This window comes from Gallus gallus, chromosome Z (assembly GCF_016699485.2).
Source record: "Gallus gallus isolate bGalGal1 chromosome Z, bGalGal1.mat.broiler.GRCg7b, whole genome shotgun sequence".
Lineage (NCBI taxonomy): Eukaryota > Metazoa > Chordata > Aves > Galliformes > Phasianidae > Gallus > Gallus gallus.
The window spans coordinates 43,605,276-43,630,799 of NC_052572.1; the positions used below are offsets into that span (position 1 = coordinate 43,605,276).

The 25,524-nt window shown below is 36.5% G+C and overlaps 1 protein-coding gene across 1 annotated transcript in view; it reads right to left on the reverse strand.

Moving 5' to 3' along the window:
• Positions 1–25,524, reverse strand: part of CNTNAP4 (contactin associated protein 4) — a 221,285-nt gene that overhangs the window by 160,099 nt on the left and 35,662 nt on the right. The window contains exon 2 of the mRNA XM_428089.8: positions 10,082–10,192. Within this exon, the coding sequence (XP_428089.5) occupies positions 10,082–10,192 (111 nt within the window). The remainder of the gene's footprint in view (positions 1–10,081; positions 10,193–25,524) is intronic.

Below are 25,524 nucleotides of genomic sequence, written 5' to 3' on the forward strand. Positions count from 1 at the left end.
CATTCAAAGCATTTATTACAACCTATCTAACTCCTTGATAAAACAAAAACAAAAATTGATCCAGGAACCAAGGGTAGATTTCACTTCTCACTGAAAATGTGAAGGAGATACAGCAGGGAATATAATGTAATAATGTGAAAGTAGCAGGAGGAGAATTTTTATATCTTGAATGCCAGCAAAATGAGCACTAACTGAAGGTAAAGAGAAACACTTTAGAGGTGGCAAGAGAAAGATCATTTAATTTTTCATTTCACGCTTTAGTATTAAAATATCTGGACTTTCTGTAGGTATGTTACAGGAAGAATGTTTTATCCTTTTATATTACTTCCCTTATAATTGAACAATTAAAGAGTTCTTAATTGGAACTTAATAATTTTTTTTCCAATACATTTGAAATTAGTAACATATACATTATACAGAAAATTTCTTACATTCTTAACTTAGAAGATTGACCAAATCTCTCATTTTGGCATAACTAATAATGGGTGAATGCTTCTGATGTTTGCTTACTAGCAACAAAATTCCACACCCTCCAATCCCAAGTGAGTTGAAACAAACCTAACTGTTGAAGTTTATTCTTGTTTGGTCTTACTCTCAGCCTATTCATGTTCATTTCAATACACATTTGAAAGAAAAAAATACAGTTCTCACTTTTTTTTCTATTCCATAGCTACATGCATGGTGGAAAAACAAACTCAATTTCAACTATGAATCTATAATTATTACAGTTTCCTTGTGTCTTCTATGCTTTTCCCTATAGTTTCCATTTCCTATTCCAGTGTTCTCATATTAAATATTGCTGGTTGAAACCTTTTCTTATGCTTTGTTATGCTTGAATGGATTTTAACAACAAAGTTCAAATTCCGTTTCTGAAAATAAACATATGGATGTTCCTAAATCCTTGTAAATGTTCATGAAAGCACAATGCTTTGTAAATAATTTAAATACCTGTAAATATTTTATGCTACTTTCTTACTCAGGAGTAATTTACTGCCTTCTTTCTCCCATACACTCTTTTACAATATCAAAATCATAATTAAAAAAAAAATTAAGAAATTACTTTCAGCAACGATGAAATGTTGCTTCAGATTCTGTCCTCATTGAAGATGCTGTGAACTTGTTGATTTCTTTAACTTTTGTAGTGTAGTTACATAGTGCAGTATGTTATCCTTGCTGCAGAGAATAGCTTACAGGGCAGGTAAGGCTGCACTGGGCAAGGGATCTGAAGCAAAAAAGGCCAAGAAAAAGCTCTTTTAAAGGGTATGTTGTTGTTGTTTTTTAAGCCAGCAACTGCGCTGCGCTTGTGCTAGGGGGCTGGCAGCTTGTGGGCAGGCTGCTGAGCGAGCAGGTTGAGATTGGCACTGCCTACCCTTGACCTTGACACTTGACACTTGGTGATGATGTTTAAACAGCCTCGGGGAGAGGGGCACAGAGAACACGGGGTTGTTGCTGCCCACCGCGAACAGGGAGGGTAAGTCTGTGTGTGAGCACAGCCCACAGTGCCTATACTGTGTTGCAGCTGTAGGTGTGGAAGGTGGGTCAAGTGGTAGTGTGACTAAGTGTTGCCCCTGTTTGCTCAGGAGACCAATTTTCCTCTTTGCAGCCTCTGAGACCATAGGCTTAAATATCATCTCCATAAGACAGCGGGCTTCCTCCAAGAAGACTGCAGTGACCCAGACAGAGGGCCTGCCTAGAAATGTGGCTGTTCAGGTCTCCCGCTGCAGGGAGTGCCTGAGCCTGCTGCTGCCGGGGGAGGGTGGCAGGGATTATACCTGTGTGAGGTGTGAGCAGGTGGATGAGCTGCTCAGCCTAGTGGTGGAGCTCATGGAGGAGGTGGAGACCCTAAGGGAGATCAGGGAGTGTGAGCAGGAGATTGACGGGTGGAGTGACTCGCTGGCATGCCCAAAGGAGGAGTGCCAGGGAAATATCCCCAGAAAAGTGGTGGACTCTCTGCCCTGTCATAGTCAGACAGACCTGGCAGATGAAGAGGGTTGGAAGAGAGTCCTGGGTCAGCGTCCTGGGCGCACCCCCAACCTGCCTACCATACTCCCTCAGGTCCCACTAAATGACAGGTTTGAGACACTGGAAATTGAAGGGGAGGTGAATGGGGAGGCGAGGGTGGATCTGCCTAGGAGGGAGACTAGGGTGATGCAGTCATCCCCACACCTTGAGACTGCCTTTGTTGGGAAAGACAGGAGGGTAATTGTGTTCCCCTTCTCAGGCCCCATTTGCAGACCCGACCCAACCCGAAGGGAGGTGTGCTGCCTTCCTGGGGCCTGCATCAGGGACATCACCAAAAAACTCCCAGGTCTGGTTCACTCCTCTGATTACTACCCACTATTGATATTTCAAGTATCATGTATCAAGATATTATGCTCAGGGAAGCCTGTGAGCTATCAAAAAGGATTTCAGGGGTCTAGAGCAAATGGTTGAAGAAGTGGGTGTGCAGGTTGTATTTTCCTCTCTCTCTTCTGGGGTGGTGAGGGATACAGAGTGGTCTAGGAAAACAGGCTTTGAATAGGAGGCTGAAAGGTTTATGGCACCACAGGAGATTTGGGTTCATTGACCATGGGGTGATTTACTTGTTGCCTGGCCTGATGGCTGCGGATGGGTCTTGCCTGTCTCTGAAGGGAAAGCAGATCCTAGCTCAGGAGCTGGCAGGGCTTGTTGAGAGAGCTTTAAAACAGGTATGAAGGTGGATGGGGATAAAATGACGCTCGCTAGGGTGGAGCAAGTAGTTCAGAAATTTCAACTGGTTTTGATGAGGGAAGCAGGTGGAGGTCAGTGGGACAGAGAAGGACTTGGAGATGTTGCCACAGAAGGAGATGGTGGGGATAAGCCCGTAGGATCTTCTGGGAACTCAGAAAAAGAAGTAATGTTGCTGACGCCCTGTCTGAAACCTTCTCATGTCCCTCTAGGAAGTAGTGGGAGAAAACTTAAGAATTCTTTCAAAGGTTTGAGGGCCCCTCTATAAAGAAGAAGCTGGACATGAGCCAGCAGTGTGCGCTTGCAGCTTGGAAGGCCAACTATATCCTGGGCTGCATTAAAAGAGGGGTGGCCAGCAGGGAGAGGGAGGTGATTGTCCCCCTCTACTCAGCTCTTGTGAGACCCCATCTGGAATACTGCGTCCAGGCCTGGGGCCCCCAGCACAAAAAAGACGTGAAGCTCTTGGAACAGGTCCAGAGAAGGGCCACTAAGACGACCAGAGGGCCGGAGCACCTCTCCTATGAAGAAAGGTTGAGGGAACTGGGCTCGTTTAGCTTGGAGAAGAGAAGGCTCTGGGGAGACCTCACTGTGCCCTTCCACTACTTGAAGGGAGTGTATAAACAGGAGGGGGAATGGCTGTTTACATGGGTGGATAGTGACAGGACATGGGTGAATGGTTATAAACCAAGACAGGGGAGACCTAGGTTAGATATTAGGGAGAAGTTTTTCACTCAGAGGATGGTGATGCTTTGGAACAGGTTGCTGAAGGATGTTGTGGATACCACATCCCTGGAGGCATTCAAAGACAGGCTGGATGTGGCCCTGGACATCCTGGTCTAGTGGTTGGTGACCCTGCCCATGGCAGGAGTTTTGAACCTAGATGATAATTGTGGTCCTTTTCAACCCGGGCCATTCTTTGCTTCTATGACTCTGCATAATTTTTCAGTGAACTATGATACAAAATAGTAATAAGAAAAAATTCCATTAACTTTTTTTCTGTATATTGCTACCTGTATAAGAAATGTAGAATTCTTATTTATAATAAAACATTTGATTTTTTTTCTATACAGTTCTATTATAGCACAATTCCATGCCCAGATGAATACAAACAGATTTTGATTCAAAATATAACTTTAATATTTAGCTGTTAATCTTCTGTTATTCAAACATATATGTTCAATATATTCATATTGAATATATATATTCAAACATATAATTGAGTTAAGAATGGAATTAGTCTGTAGATAATAGAAAGAAGAGAATACATAACATAAAAAATATTAAAATCTTTCCAATGCTTCTGGGCCTATGTCTATGACAATACTATCTGTGTATAGTAAAATATTTCTTAAGCACTCAACTTTTTTTCCCTCTTAACAGTCTTGGACAATTATTTGGAACAGAATTTCCACTGCCATTCACAGTGTATGACACTTAGAGGATTTTACCATTTTGAATTTATAGGAAAGTTTTTATGGACTTTTATAATATCTGTCATTTATTCATACTGCATGTCTTGTTGGACTGTATCAGAGTGGAAAATTTGGCTTAATTTCATTCATTTACTGGTGTACTTTGAATTGAATCACAATCATTAGGGTTGGAAAAGACCTCTAAGATCATCAAGATGATTGAATGAGATGTGTGACGGGAAAGTTAGGATGTCTCCTTGCACTGACTTTTTTTTCAGCCTAATGTAAACCTGGTATAGAAATAAGGAAAAGACTCATATATTCTGAGCTAACCACTGTATTTCTAGAACTAAGATGAACTTACAGGTTGTAGGTACTCTCATGTGAAATGAATCAAAAAGATTCACGTGTTGAATATCATACATCTTAGATACACATTTAATTGGAAGTGAATAGTATAAATTATCTGTGTCTCTTTCTGTATAGCCATTATTCCAGTTTATTACCTAGATTAAAACTAACTGTAAAAATATTTTAAAATGACTTCTTAGTTTGCAAGATGGTAAAAAAGCAAGAGGAATGAGCAAAGAACTGAAAACAGGGCCATAATGGGAGATAACCAAGTGCATAGATTTTTCAGTATAAGTTAATGGTATTTACATATTCTGAAGATACAGCATTAAGAAAATTGTTTATTTATACTAGTGTTTCAGCTTTAGATATCTTACTGTGGTCAAATGTTTGATATCTTAGCCTACTCAGCCTCTTAGAACTGCCAAAACCTTAGGCCTTCTGATAAGAAACCTTTTCATCTACCAGTGCAAGAACAATAACAAAAGGTTTGAAATCTATATTAAACTGTAATGCAGTAAAGGAAATCTAGGTATGATAAACTACATGCCAGTATAAAATCTTTTTTTTTTTTTTTTTTGTCTGAACAATGAGATTACTCAAATTGAACATGGTTATCTTCCCATTAGGTAACCACAGAAATAAAAGGGGGGGGGGGGGGGGGGGTGGGGAGAGAGAGAGAGCCCCATAAGAAGGACAAGTTATTTGCAACATTTACAGAAAAATATTAAAAATATGCACTTTCAGGAGAATTTAAATAAAAATGAACCGCAGGAAGTGTGTTTTGTAACTAGCCCAGTATCTACATTATCACTTTGCTTTCTACTATATTTTCAATTAAAATTACTTCATATGATAATATTATTACCTGTGAATGCTTAATAACTGAGTGCTACAAAGTCTCAGCTTAGTTTTATGAGACCAAAACCTTTTTTAGTACATTAGTAATGTTATTGAGTGTTTTGAGAATTAGAAATAAACTAGAACTACATGAAGTGAGTACGGGACATTTAAAATAGAAAACAGAGATACATCTACTAATGTTCAAATAATTTTTGAATCACAGAATGACTTGGACTGTAAGCAACTTCAATGATTATCTAATTCCAACCCTCTGCCATGGGCAGGGGTCCCACTCAATAGATCAGGCTACCCAGGACCTTATCCAACCTGGCATAATTGTGGTCCTTTTCAACCCAGGCCATTCTTTGATTCTATAATTCTATGATACATAGCTTCATATGCCCCCAGAAGTTAACGTTGTGTATTTTAAAACAAGTGTTAATAACATTTTTTATAGGAAGAGTGAAACTATTCAATGGTATTTAAACCAATTTAATTATTTATATTAATGTAATAATTAATATTATAAATAATATTCCACAATTTCTGCCTCAGAAGCTAGATGATACATTCACAGGACTTTCAATAACAATATTTTACGCATCTTCTAATCTTTTATGCATTAAACAGTGCAGGAATTGCTTATTTTACTCAGTTTAAATTTAGAGTCATTTTTGCTTTTTTTGTACACATCTACTCAAATCCAGTTAGTCATAAAAATCTAAGCCACAGTGTTAGCAGAATCAATTATATGTCCTATTGTATTATTAAAGAAGAAGCATTAAAGTACAGCATCACCTTCAGATTAGATCTTTTTCATTCAAGCTTCATTTTCTTATTGTCTATAATAAAGCAATAATAGATTTTTTTTTTGCATACTAATGAAATTGATGATCTCATTTTAATTACCTTTTAGTAACTATTCTACCTGCTATTACGTTTTTGAAGTTGTGTGCTCTTTTATTTTAATTTTCAGTGTGAAAAATTAAAGAAAAAAAAATGCATTTGCTGGTAATTAACATTTTCCTAATTACATGAGAATTTTTTCTTTTTCAAACTGCTGATATTTCATTTGTCAATTTTGATGTACCCAGTGCAAGTTATTAAAAAGTGATTAAACTTCAGTGTTTGGAAAAAAAAATGGGGCTAAATGTAATCTTAAATACTCAGTAAAATTGTAGACTGAATATTAATGAAAAAAAAAAGGCTTCTTCCTACTTCAGGGAGAAAGAAAACTGCAAGTCAGACATTCGATTTTCTTCTGATAAATTCTAAACCACAGTAAGTCAGTGAATATGGGGCATGACAATCATAGCCAAATCTCTATCCAGCTCACTTAGTTGCCAAGATAGGCAGTATACTTGTCAGAAATCAGTCTTCTGAATATAAGCTATAAAAGGTAAAAGATTATTAATTCAGATGCAACCTAAGTTCTTGGATGAAGGGCCTTATTAATAAATATTTTCCACTGATCTCAGAGGAATAAAGAATGAAAGAACTTCATGTACTTACAACAAACTATAGTGTTATATTCATCATTCTGCTGTTAAGAACAGATTACAGCAACACTGATCTCAGTAATGACACAACCTTCTCCCTTTTTGTCAGTAGCTTCTTTCAAAAACTGTCATTGGTAAATGATATCTCAAGAAACCTTCTGCATTTGCAGATGGAGCATGAAAATTCACTATGAAAATTACTGGCAAAGTGTGCAGATAGACTCTGGTAGCCCAGGGTAAATGCTCATACTCAAGGTTTCAGTTACTAGTGATGATAGGCATGCTCTGAGTACTGGCCATTATTTGGATGCCTAGCTTGTACCTATAAAGAGTATGTTTCAAAGAAGAATACATTTCATCTATTTTATGAGAAAAGAAGACAAACATACAAACATACAACTTTAAATACTTCTGATCCCACTTGTCTTATTAAAGACTTGTGCAGATCTGAGAGCTTAACCACATCATTCTGCATTTCCTTATAAACTTCTTGGTAATTTTCATTCTTTTTTTGGCTATTGAAACAGACTATGTTTATACAAATATTTGATTTATTTCTTTACTGATTAATTGTGATGGCTCAATTCTAAATAATCTGTGTATAAACACTGTAGTTTTTTTCTGTCTGAATTGTGTTCAATTTTCTCTAACTTTGGAAATGTAAGAACTAATTATATTATTGAACTGGGGTAATTTGATTGCCTAAACTGAATGTTAGAGGGTCAGAATCACCCCCGACCGATTATTAACTTTGTCTGAAGTAATTATTTGTTTTTATTCAAAGTAGTCAATTGCCTTACGTTAAATACAACTCCATCTGCAATTAAGTTATCAGTTAAAATATATTTTAAAACTGTAACAATATGCTATTGCTTCTGTTACATTACTGACATTATATCAATCTCAGTCCTATTCTCTTACAATAGATCTCTCTTGTGGTCTAAATTTAACAGTCATTTCTTGAGTGACTAAACCTATTTTTTAATAAATTTATATATACAATCACTTGCTATGTTCTACCCAAATATAACTTTCATGTAAATATATCAGCAAACATAGTCAGATTGTACTTTGAAAATTCACAATATATATATATATACATTAAATATATATTCAGTAGAAAAAATAATCCCTTCATATCAAGTACAGAGTGTCTACCTTTAATTTAAAAAGAAAATGAAAGTTGAGAGTATTCCTTTAAGATCAATTTATTGAAGACTGAAGAAATTTTTAATCTCACCCTATTGACACAGTTTTACTGAGTTATCTCTGTCTGAACCAAAAGGTACCTAACCAGAAATTATGGTCATGTTACTATGACAAGAAAATGTTTGAAAATGCCACATGAATAAAGCGTTCTGATCTGTACCCTGTTGAATACTGTGACCCTGAGGTACATTAAAAAACAGAAGGCAGAGACAGACTTAGCAATCTTATAAGCAACTCACTGCTTTGCCTCTGGATAAGATGGAAGGAAGTCAAAGGTAAAACTATGAGTATTTTTAAATATTTGCATGTGTTAGGTTGCAATGTGAAAGAAAAGACAATTGTAAAATAATTATATATCAACATGGCCAAACAACTTCACAGTATATGAAAAGAGTCAAATTTGAAAAAGTTTTCACATATGCATTTTAAAAAGTCCAATGTACCATTTAATGAGAACTCAAACGTTAGGTAAGATTTTTGGAGCATATGTTACTTCAAATTAAAATAATTCAATTTACGAGATATATAATATATTTAACATCACAACTTCATTCAAAACAGAAGTTCACACTTACAAAATTTGTACACTGGGATAATGAAATAGGATTTTTCTTCACTAGCAAGTTTCTATCTAACATACATAGCAAATATTCCAGTAAATCATGGGGATACAAGATCGGAAATGTTTTTGTCAGTGCGAAGCACTATTATAAGTTAAGGTACTTACATGTTTATCAATTTTATATAGGTACAAAATAGTTATGTATGTGAGTTACCAGATTTGTTTGAAAAGCCCTGAAGAACCAGTACAGTTCTCATTGTCCAAACAATTTCTTTCTTGTTCCCTCATTAAACAGAATCAATGTTTCCAGCAGCTCCTTCTTAGAAAAGCCAGAATAGTAGTTCTACACCTTTTGCTCATGTTCTATTTACTGATAGGTGGAAAGTTTGAGCTTCATGATTTCCTTAAATTAATCTACACTCTGAATCACAGCTTGCAAACATCAGGTAAAAACTATTTGAAATGATAACACATTCTCTTGTATATCTAAACTGTTTAATTTCGACCTGGAGGCTAGGTGTTTGGTCACAATTCTAAAACAAAATACTATTTTTAGGTATATCAGAAAAGGCTTTATTGTTTGTTTGGGTTATTCTTTTTTTTTTTTTTTTTTGGCCAAAAACATACTGCCATGCAGTATGGATCTTCTATGATAAACGCTCAAGGTTTAAGGTTTTCAGCTGCATAACGGCTACATAAACAAACAAACAAAAAATAATGCTGTCAAACTTTAAGAGCATTTAAGAAAAGAAGAAAGTATTCCAAAACTGATCAGAACTATGAAAAATTTTATTTAATTACTAAATCAAACAAAATTAGAAGTGGTATTGAGCTTTCAGAATATGAACATAATAAAAATGATAACTTAAGTCAAGTTTCCTTTTCTTTACTGAAAATACAGTAATCAAGATTTTAAATTTCAAGGGAAAAAGAAAAAGAGAAGCACTTTTTCTGAGTATTTAGTTCTGTTTTCTAACTGTTATCTACATTTTCCCATATGTCCTTACAGAGTATCATGCAATGACACTCATGTCTTTGCATTTCCTCTATTTCTAAGCTAACAGAAATTTATATTTTTTTTTCTTTGTTGTTGTTTTGTTTTTTCTTGCTAAGAAACAAAATTAATTTTAAAAGTTATTCTTGGAATAGGCACAAATATATGCCCAATGCTATCTACAGCTGATGCTGGAAAATCACATGAGGTTCTCAGATTCAGTCGGGAAGAATCCTTTACAATGAATCACAGAAACCTTCACACTTGGAATTTTACCACAAAGAAGACCAATTGTCTGTAGTAAGGTGAATTATTTGAGAATATGTTATGTTTTCATTCATCTTTAAAATAACAAATGATAACAAATGTGTCTCTCCAGCCCCAACAACCCAGAATATTCAGCATTGTGCAGAGGTAAGAAAATGCATTAAAGAATTTATTTAAAGGAGAAAAAAAAAAAAAAAAAAAGAAAGAAAGAATCAAGGAATCAATAAAGTGCACTCACCCTCTCTTCGATTAAGTTTTGCAAATCCAGGGCTGTGACTGCTAGACAGCTCTGATGAACTGCTAAATGATGACTGAGGCAAAGTAGACACCAACGGATCATCACAATTATCTGTCAGTGAAAAACAAAACAAAGTTCTCATTAATGCAGTAATTACCCACTTATTCAAATCAAAAGGAAAGAAAACTCTAGTAAAATATGAGTGAAATCTATATCCGAGAGAAGAACATCTCAAAATATCTCCCATTTCTCTAGTATATGTAAACATAACTGAAGTTAGTACAGCAGTTGTTTTTTTTCATGAGGCTACTAGGGTATAACTTACTGTGTTCTTCAACTGTCTGTACATTTCTAAGCTAACTTCTGAGATACATGTATAACCAGTTCACAGCTCCCCCACTACGATTTCTATGGGTATGTACAGAAAACTTTTAGCCCTGCTTTTATTTGAATAGCATGAAACTACAAACCCAACACATGCTCTTTATTTCTTTTAGACATGAAAAGAAAAGCAAAAATCATCTCTTCAATGTTAAGCTTTGTAAGAATGTCTAAAAAGAAAATATCTTGCTTTTCTAATGTTTTGCACTTGGTAAAGATCAAGCACAAAATCATTATTGTACAGTTATTAGCATGCAAGTCCTTACCCCATACAGAAGGACACCTGATTGTTTCAGGCAAAAGAAGACTTCACTTCAGCTTAAAATCAATAGTGCATAAGGAAGCAGATGCTAATCAATAATATGGATGTCAAATGCCTCTTCAGCTCAATTACTATATAGGCCATGTGTTCATTCTCCATTTAAATTTGCAAAATATAAATTTATAATCAACTACTGTTCTAGTTTTAGCTGAAAGAAGACTAAATTTAAAGCACTAGACGTGTAAGCAAGTCTTTCTCTAGCTGCACTGCGCTGGCATCTGTTGATTACAAAATGCAGGGAAATGTAAACTTTTTGTCTTTATGAAACAGTTCTTTTCAGGACAAACACTGTGTGGATGCAATTGATAAGTGACAACTCAGAGGTGAGTGCTTCTACAAAGTCTCCTGTTTGTCTACCACATTCTCAATGTAAAAAGGAATATGATTTAAAACATCTTTTCCTGACTCAGAGATAACTGAGCCTTTCTGCTGAATAATTACAGATACGTATGTATTAGCACAATTCCTTTTACACAAATGTCTCCATGGACTTCTAAAACACTTTCAAATCTGTTATTTTTTCAAATCGGTTCATTTGTTTCTGTAAGCAAAACTCTTTCTAAAGAGGAGGCATGATACTGACCATGATTTCTATGGTCAGAAGTTCTCCCAGATCTAATCAGTAACATCCAGTCTCAACAAGGAAAAGACCATGTGGTCTTGATAAGGGTGATATATCACCCTTCAAACAAAGTCAGGATGACAGATTTATATAAAAGAAACAAGTAAAATAAATAAATAAATAAATTCTTTGAAAAGTGTGTTTCCTGATCTAGCCTTCAATAACGGACACTGCAAAATTTTATAACTACCATGTAATCTCTAGAGGCAAGCTCATTTTTCACCTCATTACCCACAGATTAGAGTTATAATGGGAAAGAGGCTGTGATGCTTGGGAGAAATTGTCCAATTGGTAGGCACAGAAGGAAAAAAAAAGGAGCAAGATTTCATTTTACAATCAAATATATTGCAATGATGAATCTTAGAAAAATATGTTATCAGTGAAATATTTCTTTATATGCTAACAAAGAGACATATATAAAAGAGAAAGTATATAATGCTATTGTATTTCACAGAGAGAACTACTTACATTGTTGTTTCTAAGGAGAACTTCAAGAGACACTGAACTCTTTTCCTGTCAAAATCTATATTTTAAAACTGTTTAACAAGATAAAAATTAAGAAGAGAAAATAGCAATTTTCCATTTACATTTCTGTATATGATCTGGAATACACCTTCTCTCGCACATGGCTCAAATTTTCAACTTTTCTATTCTGGTAAGGAGTAACGTTATAAAAAAAAATTACCAGGAAAAAATGGTATGATAGATACATACAAGAACTATCAAATACTTGAGTATTTGATGAACATACTATTTTTAAGACAATTTTGGGCCTGCCAAAATCTTCATGATTAGGTAAGAATTTTTAATTCAGAAGAAAATAATTTTACAATAACAATTTCTACAGGAGGCCTTCATATTATTTATGTCTGCTTTCAATGTTTCCACATTATTCCTCCTTATGTACAAATTAAAAAAGCATTGCTTTGAGATATTCCCAGAAAAAAACTCATTAAGCACTTACATGTTATTTATGTTAATTATAATGTACATAAATTTCAAATTTTATTAGGAAGATGCATGAGCATTTCAATATATTATAATGCAATATTTCTTTTTATGCTTTTACACAACAATCATTAAAGAGAAGCGAGAAATATATCACAAACAGATCTATAGCTTGAGTAATTATACATCCAGCCATTGAAGTGGAAGGTGTTGCAGTTGAACCAGGGCAGTCCCAGTTATTTATACAGGCTAGGTGAAGAACCACTTGAGAGCAGCCCTGTGGAAAAGGACTTGGGGGTCCTGGTGGACAAGAAGCTGGACATGAGCCAGCAGTGTGCACTTGCAGCTTGGAAGGCCAACTATATCCTGGGCTGCATTAAAAGAGGGGTGGCCAGCAGGGAGAGGGAGGTGATTGTCCCCCTCTACTCAGCTCTTGTGAGACCCCATCTGGAATACTGCGTCCAGGCCTGGGGCCCCCAGCACAAAAAAGACGTGAAGCTCTTGGAACAGGTCCAGAGAAGGGCCACTAAGACGACCAGAGGGCCGGAGCACCTCTCCTATGAAGAAAGGTTGAGGGAACTGGGCTCGTTTAGCTTGGAGAAGAGAAGGCTCTGGGGAGACCTCACTGTGCCCTTCCACTACTTGAAGGGAGTGTATAAACAGGAGGGGGAATGGCTGTTTACATGGGTGGATAGTGACAGGACATGGGTGAATGGTTATAAACCAAGACAGGGGAGACCTAGGTTAGATATTAGGGAGAAGTTTTTCACTCAGAGGATGGTGATGCTTTGGAACAGGTTGCTGAAGGATGTTGTGGATACCACATCCCTGGAGGCATTCAAAGACAGGCTGGATGTGGCCCTGGACATCCTGGTCTAGTGGTTGGTGACCCTGCCCATGGCAGGAGTTTTGAACCTAGATGATAATTGTGGTCCTTTTCAACCCAGGCCATTCTTTGCTTCTATGACTCTGCATAATTTTTCAGTGAACTATGATACAAAATAGTAATAAGAAAAAATTCCATTAACTTTTTTTCTGTATATTGCTACCTGTATAAGAAATGTAGAATTCTTATTTATAATAAAACATTTGATTTTTTTTCTATACAGTTCTATTATAGCACAATTCCATGCCCAGATGAATACAAACAGATTTTGATTCAAAATATAACTTTAATATTTAGCTGTTAATCTTCTGTTATTCAAACATATATGTTCAATATATTCATATTGAATATATATATTCAAACATATAATTGAGTTAAGAATGGAATTAGTCTGTAGATAATAGAAAGAAGAGAATACATAACATAAAAAATATTAAAATCTTTCCAATGCTTCTGGGCCTATGTCTATGACAATACTATCTGTGTATAGTAAAATATTTCTTAAGCACTCAACTTTTTTTCCCTCTTAACAGTCTTGGACAATTATTTGGAACAGAATTTCCACTGCCATTCACAGTGTATGACACTTAGAGGATTTTACCATTTTGAATTTATAGGAAAGTTTTTATGGACTTTTATAATATCTGTCATTTATTCATACTGCATGTCTTGTTGGACTGTATCAGAGTGGAAAATTTGGCTTAATTTCATTCATTTACTGGTGTACTTTGAATTGAATCACAATCATTAGGGTTGGAAAAGACCTCTAAGATCATCAAGATGATTGAATGAGATGTGTGACGGGAAAGTTAGGATGTCTCCTTGCACTGACTTTTTTTTCAGCCTAATGTAAACCTGGTATAGAAATAAGGAAAAGACTCATATATTCTGAGCTAACCACTGTATTTCTAGAACTAAGATGAACTTACAGGTTGTAGGTACTCTCATGTGAAATGAATCAAAAAGATTCACGTGTTGAATATCATACATCTTAGATACACATTTAATTGGAAGTGAATAGTATAAATTATCTGTGTCTCTTTCTGTATAGCCATTATTCCAGTTTATTACCTAGATTAAAACTAACTGTAAAAATATTTTAAAATGACTTCTTAGTTTGCAAGATGGTAAAAAAGCAAGAGGAATGAGCAAAGAACTGAAAACAGGGCCATAATGGGAGATAACCAAGTGCATAGATTTTTCAGTATAAGTTAATGGTATTTACATATTCTGAAGATACAGCATTAAGAAAATTGTTTATTTATACTAGTGTTTCAGCTTTAGATATCTTACTGTGGTCAAATGTTTGATATCTTAGCCTACTCAGCCTCTTAGAACTGCCAAAACCTTAGGCCTTCTGATAAGAAACCTTTTCATCTACCAGTGCAAGAACATTAACAAAAGGTTTGAAATCTATATTAAACTGTAATGCAGTAAAGGAAATCTAGGTATGATAAACTACATGCCAGTATAAAATCTTTTTTTTTTTTTTTTTTGTCTGAACAATGAGATTACTCAAATTGAACATGGTTTTCTTCCCATTAGGTAACCACAGAAAAAAAAGGGGGGGGGGGGGGGGGGGGGGGGGGGGGGAGAGAGAGAGCCCCATAAGAAGGACAAGTTATTTGCAACATTTACAGAAAAATATTAAAAATATGCACTTTCAGGAGAATTTAAATAAAAATGAACCGCAGGAAGTGTGTTTTGTAACTAGCCCAGTATCTACATTATCACTTTGCTTTCTACTATATTTTCAATTAAAATTACTTCATATGATAATATTATTACCTGTGAATGCTTAATAACTGAGTGCTACAAAGTCTCAGCTTAGTTTTATGAGACCAAAACCTTTTTTAGTACATTAGTAATGTTATTGAGTGTTTTGAGAATTAGAAATAAACTAGAACTACATGAAGTGAGTACGGGACATTTAAAATAGAAAACAGAGATACATCTACTAATGTTCAAATAATTTTTGAATCACAGAATGACTTGGACTGTAAGCAACTTCAATGATTATCTAATTCCAACCCTCTGCCATGGGCAGGGGTCCCACCCAATAGATCAGGCTACCCAGGACCTTATCCAACCTGGCATAAGGTGTTTGTAACTTCTCTGGATAGCCTGTTCCAGTGCCACAACACACTCTTAGTAAAATATTTCTTCCTAACCTTTAGCCTATATCTCTCTTCTTTTAGTTTAGAACTGTTTCCTCTTGTCCTGTCACCATGAGACCAAGAAAAAAGTCAGTCACCATCCTTTTTTAATCTTTGAATACTGAAAGGCCACTAAGAGGTCTCTGTGAAGCTGTCTCTTCTTCACACTGAAAAAGCCCAGCTTTTTCAAGAATATGTAACAAGCTGAAGGTCTTGGCAGCTCTTTCACTGTCCCAGAGATGTATGCTACTGTATGGGGAAGTTGTTGCCCCTGTCTGGATTTCTGCCTTATGCTCAGCCTTTGTAATGGGCGATCACTGTATTTGTTTCAATAGAAGGCTGCTTCCTACTGATTTTAAAGGAGAAAAAACAGAATCTCTTCTGTCCATGCCATGCAAACTACATGCCCTAACTGCTGTACCACCCCATTACTGCTGCTTCCAAATTGCCCATCCTGGTTACTCAAGCTCCCTAGGATTTCCTTTGAATGTGCGTGTGTAGCCACTACCAATCCTGGCTCTACTGACTTGTCCTCAGCTAGTCTTACGAGGTCTGCAATCTCCAGGCATCTCTTGTTGGCTTCCTCCTTGTTATGGGGTATTTGTGATGGCAGTGCTATCCCTCCCCCCCACCAGCTGCCTCTTGACAGCAAAAGTCCTTGCAGACAGAATATACAAAGGTAAAATAGCATTACTATTGGATTATTCCTCTTATCTTTAGTCAGCGTGGATGTAACTATGCAATTCTACTACCTGATACAGCTGTTTCTGGTTCCTTCTTTGTGCTAACAAGACTGGTTGAGAGTTAACATCGTTGAAAATTCCATATTCCAAAGAATAAAAGTCTGCCAATGCCATACTGAGACCAAAAAAAAAAAAAAAACCCCATCATAAATAAAATCCAGCATATGTGACAGTGTATTATTTTTCTCTTTTTTTCAGTTTAAATGAGTTAAACTGCACAAAATATGGTCACAGAAACCTTAAAGGATTCAGTTTCATTTTTCTGATTTGCATGCAGATTAGGCTGACCTGGCATAACATGACGTCAGTGTGCTTCTTAAAATAGAGTAGAAATGCAGTGTCAGACACACAGGCAGTTTCAGTTGATTTTTCATTTTATTTTATTTTATTTTATTTTATTATTTTATTTTATTTTGTTTTGTTTTATTTTATTTTATTTTTACTTTAAAAAGGCAGTCATAGAATGGTTTAGAATGGTTTGGGTTCGAAGGGACCTTAAAGATCATTTACTTTCACCCCTCCTTCCATGAGTGGGTTTGCCAGCCACTAAATCAGTCACTAGATCAGGTCCCAGGGCCCCATCCACCTTGGCCTTGAATGTCTCCAGGGATGAGCTGTTCACAACTTCTCCGGACAAGCTGTACAAGTAAAATTCTTTTCCTTACATCTGACTAAAATCTCCACTATTTTTGTTTTAAACTATCCTCTTTTGTCTCATAACTATCAGTGTGAAAAGTCAGTCTCCAGGTTTTTTTGTTTTGTTTTGTTTCATTTTTTGTTTGTTTGTTTGTTTAGCACCATTTTAGTACTGGAAGGCACCAATGAGGCTTTCCCAGAGTCATGTTCTCTTGAAGCTGAAAAACTGCAGCTCACCAAACCTTTCTTTGCAGGAGACATGCCCCTTTGATGATGTTTACGGTTATCTTCTGGACCCACTCCAACATCATTCTTGTTTTGGGGACCTCCTAAAAGGATGCAGTACTCCAGTGGAGCCTCATGAGGGCAGAGTAGAGGAAGACAACCCTCCTCCTCTCCCCCCCAACCCCCCCTTTCTTTCTCCTTTTTGCTGCTGGCCACCCCTTATTTGATACAGCCCAGAATTCATCTGTGCTTCCAGGCTGCAAGTGTATAATGCTGGCTCCTGCCAAGTTTTTCATCAAGTGTTTCACCATTACCTGCAAGTCCTTCTTCACAGGGCAGTTCTGAAGAAGTTTTTCTCCCAATCTGTACACATACCAAGCACTGTCCTGATACAGATGGAACATCTTGCACTTTACCTCATTGAACCTGATTCAGTTCACCAGGGCCCACATTTCAAGCCTGTCTAGGTCCCTTTGGATGGCATCCACCTTCTCTTGTATCAACTGTACTATACAGCTAGGTGTCTTCAGAAAACTTGTTGACAGTGCACTCAATCCCACAGTCTATGTTACTGATAAAAAGCACTGCTATCTGGACAGAACCGTGGAATATATTATACATTATTGGCCTCCATCTGGACATAGGACTACTGGTTGGAACACTTTGTCTGTGACCATTCAACAAATTCTTTATCCACTGAATGATGAACTCTTTAAATCCATCTCTCTCCAATTCAGAGTTAAGAATGTAGTGTGGGATTATATCTTTGGCTTTGCAGAAGTCCAGGTAGACAGCAGCAGTTGCTCTTCCTTTGCCCATTGCTTCAGTCACTCTAGCATAGAAGGCTAACGAAATGATCAGGCTTGATCTGAATTTGGTAAAGCCATGCTCACTGTCCCAGATCACTTCCTCATCTTGCATGTGCATTAATATAGCTTCCAGGATAATCTGCTCCATGATCTCCGCAGGCACAGAGGTGAGGCTCAGCAGCTTGTAGTTTCCTTCATCTTCTTTCCCCCTTCCTTAAAAATTGGAGTGCTGTTACCCTTTTTCCAGTTACCAGGACTTCACCTAACAGCCACAACTTTTTGAATATGATGAGAGTGGTTTAGTCACTACATTAGCCCGATCCTTTAGGAACCTGGGATGTGTGTTGTGTGGCTCCATAGACAGATGTTCTGTTTCATCACTTGGTCTCAATCTTGCTCTTCTCTTACAAAAGGAAGGCCCCTAGTCCCTGCTTAGAGGGAACTTTTTTTTTTTCTATTTTTTTTTTTAATCTCTACGGGACCTCTTTACTAGCCATTAAATTTGAGGAGGTGGTAGCCAATGTAGCAAAAGGATGTTTGAGTATTCAAGGAAGTGGAACAAGGGGTTATTTTAGTTACAAAGATTGATTAGCTCCAAGAGGGAATAGAATATACTGTGGGAGGAAATTTGAGAGACTGATTATGAGTTTGGTTGTAAGAGCACTGGAGAGGTAGTATGGCCAGCTCATTGACAGAGTAGTTATCTCCAACAGGTGCTTACTGTGACAAACAGTTCCAAATAAACAAGCCTTGAACTCATGCACAAAGACTTTTTGAAGAGTCCACAGCAAGGTAATTGAGTAAAAAAGGTGGAGTTGCAAACAGAAATCTGTTGAATGTTATTCAAAGTAGGTTGTTGGGCTGCATGGGTATCCAATTGTTTATGTGTGGAAATTTCACATTTTTTTTTTTTTCATTCTGCCAAACTGAAAGCAAATTATATATTATCTCCAGCAGATGGATAAGATGAAAATATTCTTTGCCTGTGGATGTAATCTGGTATACTCTAACACAGGCATGTCCAACCTGCTGCCCATGAGCCACATGCAGCCTTGAACATCTAGTAGTACAGTTTGACCTCTGCTGCCACTGTCATAGCAACAGCTCTTCCCTGCTGAATGGCCCTGCCCCTGGTGCACATCTGTCACTCAACAACCAAAACATCTATGTGCTATTAACACTGCCTCAGCTGAGACCAGGACAAGACAAGGGCTCAGTGTAGTGCTCGCTCCATCTCTCACATCTGCCACACACACTGAATCAAATTGAAACCCATGTGTATTACATGTTACTTGCATTTTTGCTACTGGGTGAGTTAAACTCAGTGATTATTAATAATAATTATAACAATATATATCGATATAATCAATTATATTGATATAATATTTCAACCTACCTAATGTCATCTCTAGAAAAAACAACCCCCCCCAAAAAAGAAAAGTCATGGAAGAAGGAAGAGCGTTCAGCAAAAATGAACAAATGAGTACTTTTTCGTCTGGACAATTAATACACATAATTTGTAAAGAAATTGTTTACCATGCATGATGAAATCAGATCTGAGTAGCACCCTAATTTTTGGGAAAAAACCATAAAATAATGCTGTCTATGATTCATGTATGCTCATGCATTCTAATTGACTCAGAGTAGGATTTTATTTACTGTTAGTATTCATAAATTATTAAGTAATTAATAAACTTGTAACTAGCATTATTTGGAGCATAGTTTGTACTGCAGTGACTGTTTCTAGTAACTGAAATATACCTTAATAGACAAAAATTTGGAAATGATTTATAAAGAAATACTAGACTAATAAAAATAGGTTTGAGTCCAGTACAGAGCTACCGGCTGCTTGTTAGTTTTCAGATCAGCTGAGCTTAAAGCTTTCATCAAAAATGAAGGAGTAAATGGCATATTAATTAGAAATCTATGATAAAGAACATCTGTTAATATGATATAGTTGTGTAACTCTTAATCATACAAACTGTTAATGTTTAAGTTTTTTATTAGAATAACTCAATACGTACATTATAAATGTAGAACTTCACTAATGACTTGGTCAGTGTCAACCTCAAAATCTCTGGCTAATGAGATTATTTTCAATGATAGGCTGAATTTTGGTTAACAGGATACTTCAGTGATAGTTTATTCATCTTGTAAAGCAAACAAAGGTGATAACAGCCCTTATTTGAGACACTGGCACCACAGAACAAGCTATCAAAGAAAGAGGAAACAACTCACCCCTCTCAGCAATAGACTGGAAAAAAAAGGGTGAGCTGAGGAACATAGCTCTCTTCAGTTTGAACTATGGTGCATGGGAGAAGGAAGTAAAAGGAGTTGGGAACCCACACACAGACTCAGACTAAATATGCACTCCCAGAAACACCGCTGAGATGGGGAGAGAGAAAGGGGTGAATCTAGGCTCCCTTCTCTCCAGGCACTCATGTGTTCGTGGTCTAGTTCAGGTTGTGACATAGGAATTCCACTGCACATCTAGATCTATTTACTCAGTTCTGTATACTAGGATAAAAATTACATAATTAGGGATCATATAAATAATAACAATAATTAAAAAGTGACAGGTAGCCATTGCAGGCTGATATGATTTGTTTATTTATATATTTATAATTCAAGGACCCATTTTTTCTTAAACTGAGATAACTTCAGGTTGGGTAGCATGGAAGTTAGGAATTACCACATCCGCCTAAGGGAAAGTATCCCAATATGAAGAAATGCTCAAGAGCATTGTGGAAGACTTCTTCAAAATTGTTCAAGACAAAGCTGGATGTGGTTCTGGGCACCCTGGTCTAGAGGTTGGCAACCCTGCCAATGGCAGGGGGATTGGAAATAGATGATCTTTAAGGTCCTTTTCAACTCAAGACATTCTATGATTCTAGGAAAATGACACCATAAGTAAAGTTTTGACAAATACCTCTCAGTAAATGAAAATAATGAAAAAAAAAGAATCTGGGAATAATTTTTCTTTGTGCACACAGCACTGATTTCTGTTACTGATTTTTGTGCCAGTAGCTTCAAGAAAGATGTTTAAATCCTGTTCAGAGTAAGCCTACATATATAGATATATTTATATATTTATATATTTATATATTTATATATTTATATATTTCATATATAAATAATCAGAACAATCATTTTGTGATGATCGGAAAATGAGTATCAGAGAATAAGACAAAAAGGATTTTGCCTTTATAAAGAAATGGAGAGGTGACTTGATCACCATTTGTGATCAGTAGCACTTCAAAAATATAGTGGATAGTGATGACATGAGACTTTAATTGAAAGAGGATAACAAGATCCAAAGGATTACAACTGAAGTTAGGTTTAAGATCTTATCCTTGAAATTTTATTTTTGAAATAAGCTACCATTTCCTAGCAGCAGTGATACTTACATTTTATAGAATTAGAAAGAAAAGATGGATTTTTTAAAAAAAATTGTGAAATACATCTAAGCTAGAGGTACATATGAATGATAGGCTTCCTATTCTTTCTATATGAAAAATTTTATAGCCTGTTTTTATGTGGAGTCAGTTTGATAAAGATTCTCTTAATCCTGAAATTAACAAGTATATGCACTCACTTGTTTTCTCTATTTATTTATTTATTTATTTTTCATTCATTTATTCATTCATTTCTAATAAGAATTTTATCTGTCCTACCATCAGCATGCTTATAGCTCTTGAATTTCATTGCGTGTGCTAGGTGCTTTTAGGTAGAACAGACATTGTGCTATAGCTTTGGAACTGATGTTATTGTTACCTCCTCTGAAGCCTCTGATTTGGAAATGGAAAGTGAATATTGTGCAGTTGTGAAGAATTCACAGTTTTCAAAGAATCTCTTTAAAAATTGTAAGGGATATTGTCAAAGACAGAAGATCTTTCAGTAATAAAAATGTTGTATAAAAAATATCAGATTGAGTTTCAAAAACTAAGTGAAATCAACAAAATTCTACTAGTTTGATATTGTGCTGATGTTTCATAATGTGATCTACTTGGTAGCTTTGGCTTAGTTGATAAGAACTAGGAGTTTAAGATAAAATAGAAAAGTGTCTATTCAGTAGAAGGTAGACCCTATTACTTTTTTATATTTATTATAATAACACTATAATAACAATAAAATACTATAATAATAATAAAATATTAATAATAATAATAATAAGTATAATAATACTATAATAAATATATAGTAATATATAAATATAGTAATATTAAGTATAGTAATGTTATTATAGTATAAATATAGTAATATATTATTATTATAAAATTAGTATATAATTAATATATATATATAATATAGTAATATATAAGATGGTTCATACCTTTTTTTTAAATAACCTTTATTAAAGTTCAGGCAGAGTGGTTTTAAACTAGGACAGGAGCTTTAAGTTAGAGATTAGGAAGAAGTTCTTCTCACTTCTGTGTGAAGTGGTGACACACTGAATCAGGTTGCCTAAGGAGGTTGTGGATGCCCCATACCTGGAGGCACTCAAGGCCAGGCTAGATGAAGCTCTGGGCAGCCTGGTCTAGTGGTTGGTGACCCTGCACGTGGCAGAGGGGTTGAAACTAGATGATCTTTGAGATCCTTTTCAACCCACATCATTTTATGATTCTATGATTCATAAGGTACACCTTGAACAAGCTGATATCAAAGTGTCACTGTAGCATACTTAGTTAATGAATTTTCTGCATGTCTTTAAGCAGTTAACTAGTACTTAGCAGAAAATGTCTTCCATCAGCTCTCAGCACTGATTTGTCCTACACTAAAATTTTATTGAATCATACTCTCTTTTACCACTGAATTCAGACAGATATAATTCATTGGATCCCACTTTAAAAAAAAAAAAGTACAGGTTTGATTCAACTGTGATGGAAATTAATGTAAAGATTTTTTATTTTGAAACAGAATTGGGAATTAAGAACTAAGTTTTAGTGTCACGACTGCACTTGCATTGGATCACAAACTGAAGTTTTCTAGATAATGATGAGAGAATCAGGAGTGGATAAAATCTTCTGCTATCAATATTTCTTTACCATCAACAAAGACCAGAGATGTTGACTCTTGGATGATCTCTGAGGACTAGTAAGATGAAAGTCCTTTATTTCACTTTGGTAGAATGCATTAGAAGACTTCACTGTTATTTTCATGCTCCTTTTTCCTAAAAAAAGATTCATAAAAATCAGATAAAAGTACACTGAAGTAAAATTAAAAGTAAAAAGAGACTAGCAAAATCATAATTCCAAGTGTAGGAAGCATGCTGGATACTGAAGTTTCATTGTAACCTATGAATCTTTTCAAATTTCTGTGGAATAAGCATGTTACGTATCTTTCAGTTCTTCATGATTTATTTGAGATTTCATTAAAAATTTTCTGTCCAATCTAATTTTTAAATGCTTTACAAAAGGACTTCTAACACCCTGGAAAATGGGTGGTCAGTAAGCACAGAAGAAATTTCATTTCTTTTGCTCCCTTTCCTTTCTCGATTCTTCCTTGTCTTGAACTACCTGAAACTGCTAAGCCTGGAAGGATTCTTGAAAAGACCAAAATGTAGCACTGCATGTTTATATTACAGGAAGCATCATATACCTAATGCAAGCATCATAGGAGAGAGAATTAACTCCTAAGTCCCAGAATTCTTTGCTGAACTACAGTTTGCAAAGGCTAAAAATTCTATCAGAAATCTGCAATATTCTGTTCAAACAGAATAAAAGAATTAATGCAGCCGTGAAGTTTCTCTTCTCGCTAAATTCTTTCAATTCACACCAAAACAGTTATAAAAGCCTCAAAAACAGTCACTAAACTGGGGCAACAGTCTTCTCTTTCTATTCCACTCCAAGAAATAGTTGAAATCTGTTGCTGAAAACAAATATGAAGAGAAAAAAAGTCACTAGTTTTCAAATTACTGAGCAGCTGAAAAATGAATAGAAAATAAAGATAAATGAAGCTTTGATAACTCTTCTATGTGATTCAAATGGGATATGAGGAAATGCCTAAAAATATTCAATAAAATGAAATGAGTTGTGAAAAAAATAAATCTCTGTAGCTAAGAACTGATTCAGTGAGCTTATAAAATGTAGCATTTCTAGTTAGTTGTTTTAAACTCTTGGTTAAAACCAGAAGTAGATTCAAGAAGTGTTAATCTGGATACAACAACCAGGATCAAGAACATGTCTGAAGTCATGTAATCATAGAATCATAGAATGGGCCTGGGTTGAAAAGGACCACAATTATCATCTAGGTTCAAAACTCCTGCCATGGGCAGGGTCACCAACCACTAGACCAGGATGTCCAGGGCCACATCCAGCCTGTCTTTGAATGCCTCCAGGGATGTGGTATCCACAACATCCTTCAGCAACCTGTTCCAAAGCATCACCATCCTCTGAGTGAAAAACTTCTCCCTAATATCTAACCTAGGTCTCCCCTGTCTTGGTTTATAACCATTCACCCATGTCCTGTCACTATCCACCCATGTAAACAGCCATTCCCCCTCCTGTTTATTCACTCCCTTCAAGTAGTGGAAGGGCACAGTGAGGTCTCCCCAGAGCCTTCTCTTCTCCAAGCTAAACGAGCCCAGTTCCCTCAACCTTTCTTCATAGGAGAGGTGCTCCAGCCCTCTGGTCATCTTAGTGGCCCTTCTCTGGACCTGTTCCAAGAGCTTCACGTCTTTTTTGTGCTGGGGGCCCCAGGCCTGGACGCAGTATTCCAGATGGGGTCTCACAAGAGCTGAGTAGAGGGGGACAATCACCTCCCTCTCCCTGCTGGCCACCCCTCTTTTAATGCAGCCCAGGATATAGTTGGCCTTCCAAGCTGCAAGTGCACACTGCTGGCTCATGTCCAGCTTCTTGTCCACCAGGACCCCCAAGTCCTTTTCCACAGGGCTGCTCTCAAGTGGTTCTTCACCTAGCCTGTATAAATAACTGGGACTGCCCTGGTGCAACTGCAACACCTTCCATTTGGCCTTGTGTAACCTCATTAGGTTTTCATGGGTCCACTTCTCCAGTCTGTCCACGTCCCTCTGGATGGCTTCCATGCCCTCCAATGAATCGACTGCACTGCTCAGCTTGGTGTCATCTGTAACTTGCTGAGGTTGCACTGAGTGCCTTTTTCTATGTCACTGGTGAAGATGCTGAAGAGCAACAGTCCCAGGGCTCACCCCTGTGGGACACTGCTTGTGAGCAGCCTCCAACCTGACACAACTGATCACAACCCTTTGGCTACGACCAGCCAACCAATTCTAAATCCACCAAATAGTCCATCCTTCAAATCCATACCTCTCCAATTTAAAGAAAAGGATGTGGTGAGGGACCATGTCAAAGGCTTTGCAGAAGTCCAGGTAGATGACACCTGTCGCCCTTCTCCCGTCCACCAATGCCATCACCCTACTACAGAAGGCCACCAGATTGGTCAGGCCTGCTGGCTGACTTGAATCACCTCTTTAACTCATATGTGCCTTAACACGGTAACCAGGAGGATCTGCTTCATGATCTGTTGAGGCACACTTCACCTGCCTGTAGTTCCCTGGATCATCCTTTCTCCCTTTCTTAAAAATGGGAGTAATGTTTCCCTTTTTCCAGTCACCAGGGACTTAACCAGACAGCCATGATTTTGCAAATATGATGGAGAGCAGCTCAGCAACCACATCAGCCATTTCTCTCAAAACCCTGAGGTGCACGTCATCCAGACTTATATGCATTCAATTTCAT